This window comes from Protomyctophum bolini (genome assembly GCF_963924005.1).
Source record: "Protomyctophum bolini genome assembly, chromosome: 1".
NCBI classification, from domain to species: Eukaryota; Metazoa; Chordata; class Actinopteri; order Myctophiformes; family Myctophidae; genus Protomyctophum; species Protomyctophum bolini.
In genome coordinates, this window is record NC_137862.1 from 44795835 (window position 1) to 44808939 (window position 13105).

The 13105-nt window shown below is 44.7% G+C and overlaps 1 protein-coding gene across 1 annotated transcript in view; it reads right to left on the bottom strand.

Moving 5' to 3' along the window:
• Positions 1–11499, bottom strand: part of LOC308320479 (EMILIN-1-A-like) — a 77180-nt gene extending 65681 nt beyond the window's left edge. The window contains exon 1 of the mRNA XM_080770912.1: positions 10787–11499. Coding sequence (XP_080627038.1) covers positions 10787–10950 — 164 coding nt within the window. The 5' untranslated portion in view covers positions 10951–11499. The remainder of the gene's footprint in view (positions 1–10786) is intronic.
• Positions 11500–13105: the final 1606 nt, after the last annotated feature.

Genomic DNA, 13105 nt, shown 5'->3' on the forward strand with positions numbered 1-13105 from the left:
TCGCTCAGTCAGCACAATCTGAGTGAGAGAGAGAGAGAGAGAGAGGAGAATGTGCATGAGTGTGTGTATCTGTGTGTGTGTGTGTGTGTGTGTGTGTGTGTGTGTGTGTGTGTGTGTGTGTGTGTGTGTGTGTGTGTGTGTGTGTGAGATAATCAGTAAATGTGTGTGTGCATGTGTGTGCAGTGTACAGTATGTGTTAGACTAAGAGGGGGTGGTATATAATATTGAAGTCATTCAATAGAAATCTGCTACAGCAGTCTGTCTGTTGGATGAGAGCCTTCACTAGTGTGCACCGCGCTGGGTTGACCAACATGACCTTCTCACAATGACAAGGTCAAGGTCGGTAATGACTGGGTGTTCCCATGGGCACCCAACAAATGGGAATGACAATAGACATGCACATGATAAAGGGATGTGCACACGCTCGCGCAGCCACGCACGCACGCAAGCACACACACACACACACACACACACACACACACACAAACACACACACACACACATTCCTTGCACAAATCACATTAACTCCATTCTAAAAGCCAGTGGCCGGTTGCAGTAAATATAAATGCACAATGGGGACGTCCAAGCAGAACAAAGAACAGCTCCCACCCTCACCATTAACTAATGAATGTGTGAATAGTCAATAAAAACAACACAATGCGCACGTTAAACGCACACAATGCAAACCACACACAACAATTCACAATGTAAAACACACCCATAAACACAAGAGCCTGCACTTCTGTGAGCGTGTGTGTGTGTGTGTGTGTGTGTGTGTGTGTGTGTGTGTGTGTGTGTGTGTGTGTGTGTGTGCACGCGTACACGCGTGCATGTGCGCGTGTGTGTCAATTTAAAGGAGCTGTCACCCACCACATCATCTGGAATGAGGCTGACCAGAATTCCAGGATTCCGGAATTCCACAGAACTTCCTTAACAATGAGTGAAACAGTCAGAGAAACTCAAGACCCTATAGGCAGAAAGGGAAACACAGATGCAAATCTCTCTCTCTCTCTTTGTGTGCATGTGTGTCTGTGCGTGTGCGTGCGTGAGTGAGTGTGTATAGCTCTTGTGTATGTGTGTGTGCATGCATGTACGACGTTTTATTGTATAGCTGATAGACCTATTGTCGCGTACTTTATCAACGCCACGGTGAAAGGTGCTAACCGTGCTTTGATGTCTGCCGAACTATTCACCAGCTAGCCACGGATATATAAATCAAACAAGAGCCCCGTGAAGAACCTGCCAAGCTAAACTCTGTCTGCCCTTTGTTCTTTCCTGGAAGGTCTAGTGGAGGAGAAAGCTGGGTCATGAAAACATTCTATTATCCTGTTGAATATAGCTTTTGGATAAGGTTTGAAAGAGCGTGTGGATTAGCGACGTTCACAGCAATCCATGTCTCCACGCCGCTGTGTGTGCGGAGCGCTTTCACAACCATCGTGTCTCCGCGCTGCTGTGTGTGCGGAGCGCTTTCACAACCATCAAGAACTCCAGAAAATCTAATCTCTTCTCTTCTTCCTGCTGAGAGCAGATAGCATACAGTGTTCTTCCTGCAGGTGTATTTCTTCCACTCGTCAGTCAGCGTTTTGACCTTTGAGGTCATGGTCAGGTACCACGTACCACTAGTCACTAGTCATACTTCCTCAAATTTACTGTATTAAGACCAATATTGGGAATTCTTGCAAAACATATTTTATAATAGTGTTTTAGCTTCAACATATAGACAGTGACCTTCAAAGTCAAATTCCACATTCCACGTTCTAATTAACCAGAGCCTTAGATATAGACAGAGTTACGCTTCAGTCCAATGGCGGCTATCCTACATAGACAAGGCCTGGACCAGGAGAAGGCAGAAATGCATTGGACTCAGGCAACAGCCCAGCTTTAATGATCTTAAATCCCTTTATTTTAGATTGTTTTGTAGTAATAGTACAACATAAACATTAAAGAGACTTTAGTTGTTACTGTACAATACTTGGCATGTTGCACACATGCTTAAAATAGCTTATTTGCGCCGCCCTCGTTGAAAACAATGCATTTCCAACTCCAGCTTGGCTCAGTTCAGGCTGCATGAACAGCGCTCGAGCGTTCGGTTTCTGCCCCCTCAATATCGTAACTATTCTATTAGATGGCTATGTAATTAACACATCCCAGGACCCCAGGAAGGCTAGAGGCAAAACTACTTCTAATGGGGATGCTTTAATAAACATAAACCCAAACATAAAGATACTGTAAACCCCAACCATCGTTGTTGTTGCTGCTGCTGCATAATATGCTCTATAATATCTCTGCTCACTAAATAGCAGCATACGCTTCTCTCCCAGACCATCCATCTCTACTCTCACCTCCCTTCTAGAGTAGACAATTACAGAATTATAATTCTACAACAGAGCCAGGCATGCAGACTGTAAATAGATGTTACTGTGTGCTGGTGGCTAGCTGCATGCTGGTGCTCCAAAATGAAGACTCACGGAATGGGTCAACCAAATTGTAGAATGACTAACTATAGATTAATGTTCTCTTTTTGGAACTATGTAGTCAGTGTTGGACAATACTACTAATGATTGTAAGGAAAGCATCTGGACAGAGCAGTTTCCTTCAGTGACTATATAACAATCTGGAACCATAAAATTATGTCCGAGTTATATTAAAGAACAAAATGAAATTAAGGTTCTGTACCTGCGTCAGTAATTATTTATATTGTAACCAAACTGTAATGCAGACCAAAAGGAAAACACAAAACTGTTGCTTTTAAAATTAAATTGCACTATTTTTATCTGATTTAAACTGGATCAAACCAATATAATAATTAAATTAATCAATATATTAAAAAATACAAATGAAAATGTTCAAATGTTTAAATTTTTTAAATTGCGATCCGGTTTGATATCAATAATAAAGCGTATCAGACGGAACATTACGCCAGAAGCAGTTGCTGGTTGGATTCCTTCTGACGGCACGTTCCGCCAGGAGCAGTTAATTTGTTAACCAATATATTCCCTTGTTATCACCTATTGTGTTATGTTTCATTTTCTTTCAATACTTCACTACCAGGACAGGAAATACATTTCTTCACACAGCACGTGTCACAAGTGAAGGCTCAAAACCAAAGCTACCACCACACCACACGACCACACCACACGACCACACCACACCACACTACCACACCACACCACACTACCACACCACATCACATCACAGCCTGAACGCTGCAACGTCTTCTGAAGCCGTGAGGCAAACAAATAAACAGCAGGTTAAAAGGTTAAGGTGTTAACGTCACACCTGCATCTCCACCCCTCACATTGACCCCAATTCCTCAACCTTTAAACTATTAACCTCTGGACCTGCTCTCTGACACACGCACGCACGCACGCACACACACACACACACGCACACGCACACGCACACGCACACACACACACACACACACACACACACACACACACACACACACACACACACAAACACACACACACGAACACACACTGAAGTGGAAAAGACACTTCTATAGTGCATGATGGATGATGGTGTTGTTCATGAAAGAAAGAAAGAATGTTTATCTCATCATGTTGTCATCTTATGGTACAAACGTGGGAACGCGTGGACAAGATAGAGGGTGTCGCCATGAGACAGAATTGTCATGATAATTGAGCACTGGGGCACTGTGGGAGTATTATGTGCAATCCTCATGGACAAAACAGTCTCCTTCCTTGTAAATAGACAGTCAGAGAATGTGAAGACGGTGACCGGCTGGCCAACAGGCCTGCTGGTGGAATTCACATCAGATTAGCTGTGTGGTCGGTCAGGAAGAACTGCAGTCAAGTCCCTGCAAAGTGCCAGCCAGGCCTTGTCCATATGGCACCCAGGCAGGCAGTGGAAAACACTGCAAGCGCTTGTGTTTAAAAATCACATTGTGAGTGCAGTTTTTCCTGCGCACAGAACTGTCCTCACATTTCTTAATTCCACTGTGGTTCAGAGAGGTCAAACTTGCGGTCATCATACTTACAGCGGCGGACATGTTGCACGCTGCAAGCTGAGGAATCTTTTCTTCACACGATCCCACAGGGGAGAACGAAAAGTTAAGTCTCCTTTGGTGAAGTGTTGGAGAAGTTAATTGGTTTTCATGTCCCTCGGAGACAAACTATGCAGACTTTTTCAAGAGAGCTCTAAAGTGCAGGGATCAGCCCCAATTAACCAGCCTGGAGCAAGTAGATTCAGTCAGGGTTCATGGTGTTCAGGGACCTGAATTATTCATGAAGCATTTAAATATTATATGAAATGATTGTGACCCGCACTTTGAGGTCCGCTGCTGAGCCGCTGTGACCCAGCCAGCCCCCCTATACACACTGCCCTCATTGGCTTCACCTCCAATGAGACCGTTGGGTGGAAGCTGGCGTCGCTCTGCTCAGAGCAGTAGACACCTCCATGCGTTTCTCATCCCCTCACAAAGTCGTCCTCCCACACCTTTGAAGCTGTCATTGAGAACCTCTGAAACACTCACACTACAGTAAGCTGAGATACCAGCTCACTCGTATATCACTTACTCATAACACATCACACAAAGAGAATGTGAATTCTCCTCCAGAAATGTTTTTTTTTCTCCCCCTCGTCACTGGGCTGGGCTGCAGGCTGTGAAGTGAAGAGCGGAGATCTGTGCACCGAGATAATCTGGCAGACCTCAACTTCTGAGCTGAGGTAAGAGCAGCGCGGGCCTGCAAAGTCCATCTCTCGGCACCTCTCAGTGTAAAATATTAAAGATAATAATCAATGTTCCGTTACAAAAAAGTACATTGGGCTGTGGTGGACTGTGGTGTTTCAGTTGAAAATGCGTGATAAGTGGCAGCCGCACTATAATCCAACCATTCATTCATTCCATCAAATCCGCTACATAAGAGCAGATTGAAAACCTTTGGATGTTGTGCTTTTGAAAAGAGCACGACATTCATACAAAGAGATCAAATGACTGCAAACATTAATTAGAGACAAGAGCAGTCAAAAAACTTGTCTCTCTGTTTCTTTCACTAAAGAAGCCGTATGGATAGAACTGAGAGAGCTCACACGCACGCACGCGCACGCACACACGCACACACGCGCACGCACACACACACACACACACACACACACATGAACTTTGAATCTCTCGCGACTGTCCTCTTTATCGGTCCCTCTCTTTATGTCTGTCTCTCATCTCTCTTCCTGTCTCTCTTACATGGCCAGCCCAGAGCAGACACACGGTCCTTGTGGAATACTTACTGCCATCTGTTATAACAAAGAGCTCAAACAGGCACCGTGTAGGGGCCAGGGTCTGTCTCTGTGTTCTACAGACAGACAGCACCGTGTAGGGGCCAGGGTCTGTCTCTGTGTTCTACAGACAGACAGCACCGTGTAGGGGCCAGGGTCTGTCTCTGTGTTCTACAGACAGACAGCACCGTGTAGGGGCCAGGGTCTGTCTCTGTGTTCTACAGACAGACAGCACCGTGTAGGGGCCAGGGTCTGTCTCTGTGTTCTACAGACAGACAGCACCGTGTAGGGGCCAGGGTCTGTCTCTGTGCTCTACAGACAGACAGCACTGTGTAGGGGCCAGGGTCTGTCTCTGTGTTCTACAGACAGACAGCACCGTGTAGGGGCCAGGGTCTGTCTCTGTGTTCTACAGACAGAAACTTTTTAATATACCTATCCATCCACTTCCCAGAGAGATTACAGGCAGAGGAACAGATATACAAACCCAAAGGCACAGAAAGGAGAGGCACATTTGATATATTCACACATATACAATATGCCCCACACATAATCATACTGTCTGTACAGTATGTAGACACAAACATGCACAGAACTGACAAATACGGTGTGTGTGTGTGTGTGTGTGTGTGTGTGTGTGTGTGTGTGTGTGTGTGTGTGTGTGTATATATATATATATATATATATATATATATATATATATATATATATATATATATCGTGTGGCTCAGGGGTAGAGTGGCTGGATGGTAACCGCAAGGTTGCCAGTTCGAACGCTGTGGGCTCCCCCAGAGTTAGTGTTGAAGTGTACTTGAGCAAGACACTGAACCCCGAATTGCTCCTGATGTGCAGGTTGGTGCCTTGCATGGTTTCCGTCGCCATCAGTGTATGAATGTGCGTGTGAATTGTGAATGGGTGAATGTGATGCACAATCTATGTAATGCGCCTTGGATAAAGGTGCTATATAAATGCACCATTTACACTAAGACACACACAAACAAACACGTACACGTGTGTGACAGTGCACACAGAGTACACACACTTTAAGGTGGGAAGCAAAACAGTCACTGGCCTATGATAGTATAATGGGCCCCAAAGAACTGCAAAAACATCTGGACAGATGTTTTGTCTGTAGACGGCCCTGTGCCGTATACTGTCCAGTGTTGGCCAATTATTTATCTGATAAGTAATTGCCCTCCCCACTCTGCAAGGTCCCTGTGTTTTATTTACATGACCGACTGTGCCAAAGTGGTAAAAACAGACATCTAACCTACATGTGGTGAGCAGAGGGAGCCTTTCACAGCACTGCAGACCTCCACAGAGAAAAAGTTGAGAATATGGAATTTGGTACCAGGGTACGATAACACGAATGTAATGTATGCTTGCAGCATAACTTAATTATCACCGCTTTCACCTGCAGCGTGATATTCTTTCCTTATGCCCAACTGTGCTTGCCAACATTTGTTAAAGAGGCTTCAAAGCTAGCCTTTAATTCAACTCACTGAACTGCCATCATTGCATTGAACCATTTGTTTTAGTGCCATATGATTTTTCCCATGCAGAATCGGTACATAAAAGACAGATGTGAATTGTGAACAATTGTAAAAATGCTTTGTTGTTACTTTTGTGAATAAGCACGCACACTATACAGCGTTAAAACTGAATGCCAGGCTGAACAGCATCCAGATCTTCTTTATCGTCTTTATCAAGCCACCATTGACAGGAACCGTATTCCCTAATTGCTTCCCACTATCCCTCAAAGATGAATGAAGTATTTATGATATCACTGAAGTATAGGACAAGTAATGAAGTATTTATGAAATCACTGAAGTATAGGACAAGTAATGAAGTATTTATGATATCACTGAAGTATAGGAAAAGTAATGAAGTATTTATGATATCACTGAAGTATAGGACAAGTTAGCCTAGCCTATATATAACTCAATGTAATTTAATGAAAACGTAGTGGTGGTCGGTGGACTTCCTGCCTTCATTGGAGACACGTCGCTCCAATGAACTGCAGCGGCCAATGAGGCATCTATATTTTTAATATCTATGCACACACACACACACACACACACACACACACACACACACACACACACACACACACACACACACACACACACACATACTTATTACTATTAATGTCATTCTGCAATGGGTTAATTTGGGTCCATGTTGAGTTTACACTCTGCCTTCCATAAACAAAGTGTGTATATCCTGCATGTAATGAAGTGGATGAGGCTGTTCTGAATGCCACGCAGTGGAACCGTGTCACACAACACCCTCTCTCTCCCCGTCAGCTCATTACCAGAGCCTTCTAATACCTCCTGACAGCCTAGAAGAAGAGCACGACTTAACTGGCTTTAACTGCTCCAAACCACTCCCCAAGGAAGGAGCCAAGCACTCCAACACTGTGGTCAGTTGTGTTCAAAATGTACCGGAGCATATGTGTGTGTGCGTGTGTGTGTGTGTGTGTGTGTGTGTGTGTGTGTGTGTGTGTGTGTGTGGTGCGTGAGTGTGTGTGTCTGTGTGCGCGTGCATGTTTTGATACAGATTCATTTGATGACACAGTCCTTTCAAATAATATGCTCCAAACACAGTTATTATCATTATTATCATCGCCGACATCCATCTGCTTCCTGCTGTGCAGTGAACACCTGTTATTAGCAGAGCTACAGCAGCAGGCCTACATGTGCCCTGTTTGAACTGCAACACCCCCCAACACAAACACATTGAACCAGCCCAATATGCCCTACATGTGCCCTGTTTGAACTGCAACACCCCCAACACAAACACATTGAACCAGCCCAATTCTCTTTATTCAGACCGCAGTCATCTTGCCAGCAAGGTGATACCTTGGTGACACTTCCCATAGACAGCCTATTCATCCAAACAGAAAAGTCCTCTCTAATTATATTAAACAACATCAAAATCACCAACATTGCAGCTGTAGGGAAAGCTTGAATTATCCTCTTTCAATCTGTAAAGTGTTTGTTTCATAAAATAATCCACCATAGACATTTTATGAGCTACTTCCCGTCAAGAAATTCCTTGCAGATGATTTTTGCGTGGTGCAACCACTCCCTTACGGAGCTATGTGTGTGTGGGTAGCTGGCTGGCTGGGTCCGTGCCTGGCTGGGTATGAGCACAAAAACAGCATGGTTGTTTTTCACCACCTGTGCGCAAGCTAACGCACACACAAACACACACGCACGTATTAACTGTATATATGATGCTTTCGGGTTTGCCAGTACAATACAGTGACAGTACAGTACTGTACAGTAGAGGGTACAGTAGAGGGACCGCCACACCTTAAATCTGTCATGTCTAGTTCCTGTGCTGAGTTTGGAAGTGCTCGTTGACTATCACTCAACGGCCCATACGTACCACCTGTTTTGAATGTGCACATAATGCAGGAGGTAGCAGGACTGGTTGCTTTACTGATAACAAGCGCTTTCATACTCTGATACTTAGAAAATTAGCTCATAAAATGTCTACGTGGATTTTTATTAAACAAAAACTTAAAAGAGGATAATTCAAGCTTTCCCTACAGCTGCAATGTTGGTGATTTTGACAGTGTTTAATATAATTAGAGAGGACTTTTCTGTTTGGATGAATGGGCTCTCTATGGGAAGTGTCACCATAGGTATCACCTTGCTGGCAAGATGGCAGCCGTGTGAATATCATTAATATGCCCTGTTTGAACCGCAGCATCCCCAACACAAGCACATTGAACCAGCCCAATATGAACTGCAACACCCCCCAACACAAGCACATTGAACCAGCCCAAGAACTGCAACACCCCCAACACAAACACACTGAACCAGCACAATATGAACTGCAACACCCCCCACCCCCCCACACACACACACACACACACACACACACACACACACACACACATTGAACCAGCCCCAATATGAACTGCAACACCCCCCACACAAACACATTGATAGCCCCAATATGAACTGCAACACCCCCCCCCCCCCCCCACACACACACACACACACACACACACACACACACAAACACACATTGATAGCCCCAATATGAACTGCAACACCCCGGCCCCAACACAAACACACTGAACCAGCCCAATATGCACTGCATCATGCAACTAATAGTGAATGAATAGTCTACAACTGTAGATCTGTGGTTTCCAACCTCTTTTTGAGGGGCGTTATACACAGGTTTAATGTTTGTCTTTAGTTAAATGTATCATCATTATGTGCCTCATTATGTCATATGAGGCATTGTTAATGGCGTTTCATGTTTGTGTTGGCACCATTTACTTTACATCACCATTACATCACCTAATCAACATGAGTTAGACTTTAATATACTGTATTAGCGCCCCTTTCATATCAACGCCCATTATTCAGAATTTGAGCAACTGGCCACAATTTTATGAGATTTGAACTCGCAGACCCAAAACTAAACTTTGATATTGTTGGACAATAATTTTGTCCACAGTTCTATTGATACCATGAGAGATAACAGCAAAACGTCGATTAAGGTCAAAATAACAATTTGGTCCATTTCGTTTTAAAAGGGTTAAAGATCCATACGGGTCCATTTGGTTACCAACTCTCCATCATTTAGCTGGGTACCACCTGGAACCACCTCAAGGACCACTGGTTGAAAACCACAGTTCTAGATCTACAAGCTCACAGTGATGTACTTCATGCAACAAATAGTGAACATTCTAGATCTGCAAGCTCACAATGATGCATTGCACAAACTCAAGAGGGCAGACAGACACACTCACCGACTCACTCACACACACACACACACACACACACACACACACACACACACACACACACACACACACACACACATCCAGTTTTATAAACATATGAACAACACAAGTGCACGTGCACGCCGTGCACACTCTGGAACACACATAGGAGTTACACAGAGAGAGAGAAAAGAGAGAGAGACACACACTGTACACACACAGGGGCGGATCAGGAGCTGTTTTCATGGAACATTTGGAGTAGTGGAGAAGATCTCATCTGTGTTGGATTTACTACTAGTACTACTACTACTACTAGTAGTACTACTATAGTACTAGGCCTACTCTCCCTCCCTCTGTGTAGTACTAGGCCTACTCTCTCTCCGTGTGTAGTAGGCTACTAGGGCAGTAGGCCTACTCTCTCTCTCTCACTCTCCCTGTGTGTAATAGGCTAGGCCTACTCTCTCTCCCTGTGTGTAGTACTAGGGCAGTAGGCCTACTCTCTCTGTGTCATTCCATTCTACCTCTCTCTGGCTCTCTCTTTCCCTCTCTGACAGAGACGGGGCTTGGTTTTGGTTTTAAGCTTTAAGAAAAAACTGTGTACCTGACTGTGTACCCTTACTCTAGATGTATACGCTTTGGAGCCCATTCCAAACAAGTGATATCGATGAATTAAATCCATATATATATAGGCTATACTCGTAAAGACTACACGAGTCCTTTAATTCTCTGTCTTTATCGTCAGCATCGTCATTTTGTCCCCTATACACTCTCTCGTGTGTGCGTGTGCGCCGTGCGGTACCGTACCTGTGTCTACTGGCGGCCCGGGCTCCGTGCGTGTTGACCTGCTGCGGGGACTGGCCCTGCCCCGCGTACAGGTTATAGCGGTGCCCGCTGTACGCGCTCTTGGTGGTGGCGTCTCCGTACCACGTCCAGACCCAGAGCAGGAGAAACACGGCGGTCCCAGACATCCCTTAATTGTTTGACTTCAAAAAAGCGGCAGAAAACGATATAGTGAATTTGAAAACGTCACTGCAACAACGACAACAAGAAGCGGCGAACTTCCACCACGCGTAGAACGGACAACAGCAACAGGACTCTTCTTCTCATGCGTCGTGACGCGCGGCCGACGGCGAGGTCCATATCCTATCGACCCATGGCCGCCCCCGGTGCGGAAATATGACCGTTAACTCCGCGTCGCGCCGATCGAAGGAAGAGCGGAGAGAGAGTAGAGCACCCTCACTTCACTTCAGCATCGATGTCCTATTGTTTAGCGGCAGATGATGTCCCGGAATGAGTTTAAAGAAGGCGTTTCTCCTTAACTTATTTGGTTAAGAAAGTATGTCCAGCAGCACATATACATCCACATCCAGCCAGTTTTCATCTCCTCCTGGGTGAAAACTGAGGGGGGGGGGATGAGAAATGCGAGCAGGAGAACTAAAGGTAAGAGAGACCAAGTTGCTTTCCAGATGATGGTCCTTCCTCCAAGCGCAGCAGAAAACTGGAAAAAGCCTTCAGTTGTTCCCCCCTCCCCTTCTACTCCCTCTCTCTCTCTCTCTCTCTCTCTCTCTCTCTCTGCCTCATTCAGCGACCCCTCCTTCCCCTCTCTCTCTCTCTCTCTCTCTCTCTCTCTCTGTTTTAAGAGAAATAGTTGACTCTCTCTCGTCTCTCCTCTTTTCGGTCCATCGGCAGCAGTGAGTAGCTTTTTTCCCTTCCGTTCTTCTGAAAGGCACGTCTGACTCTGACCTGTTGAAAAGTCCTCTACGACAGATTAGAAACAGCTGGAGTATGAGTTTGGTTTGGATATGGATCACAAGATAACTGATAAAGCTTAAACGCTATTTAAATAATGCTAAGCTCAGCTGTGAAGTTAAATATCAAACTATAGCCTATAATAACGTGACGCGCATCAATCAAACCGCCTCCGCCTATCATGTGAAATGTATAGGCGGAGGTTCGGCCTAATAAATAGTATGAAAGGCAAAAAGGTACCACCAGGCAAAATTCAAGCCAGCCAAATCCCAGAAAAAGAAAATCGTAAATCATAAGCACCTACTTTAACGTCATATTACCTCATCTGCAGAGAAGTGTTCTAAAAAACCCCACTTCGTAATAATCTCCAATGTGGAAAACGTGTTATTTATTGCATTCAGGTAGGCTCTCTAAAATCTATTATTATTATTATTGTTGTTGTTGTTATTAAACAAATACAATTAAAAAATAAACGAAATAAATTAAAAAGTTAAAACAAATCAATCCGGGGATTTCACCGGGCAGAATTTATAGCCTACTATTAAATAAACGTAAACTTTTTTTGGCTCAGCATGAAACCTGAAAAAGAGTGAGTAATGAATGAGGATTGTGGATTTCCTGCTCGCACGTCCAGCTGTTTCTTATCAGCAGTGAGTGTAGGAGCTGTTGTCTGACTTCACCGATATCAGATCTGGACGAGTCTCTCTCTCTTCCCCTGAGTCATCTCCTCGTTCTCCTCCCTGATCCCTCCCACACAAACAAGGTCTTTGACCTGACTATATAGATAGATTAACAATTATTTATAGACTAAACGCCACCCCCGGCACACACACACACACACACACACACACACACACACACACACACACACACACACACACACACACACACACGGGTACAGGGCATCAACCTGCAACCTGTTAGGGGTCAAATTACTTTCTCAAAGACATCGACACACATTGCCAGGAGTACTAAGGAGCAAACCAGGAACCAGGACAATGAAACTTGCATATTCATATTAAAATCATTGTTTCTTGTGTGTGTGTGTGTGTGTGTGTGTGTGTGTGTGTGTGTGTGTGTGTGTGGTACTAATGTATAGTACACCTTGGTACCCATGTCAACCATGTGTACCGCAGGGTCATACTGCCGACCTCTCATGACATCCCACGCACATGACATCTCACGCACGCGCACACTCATGCACGCACTCGCACACAGATACACACACACGCGCGCGCGCACGCACACACACACACACACACACACACACACACACACACACACACACACACACACACACACACACACACACACACACACACACACACACACACACACACACACATCCCAGATAAGTTAGAGATAAATGATGAT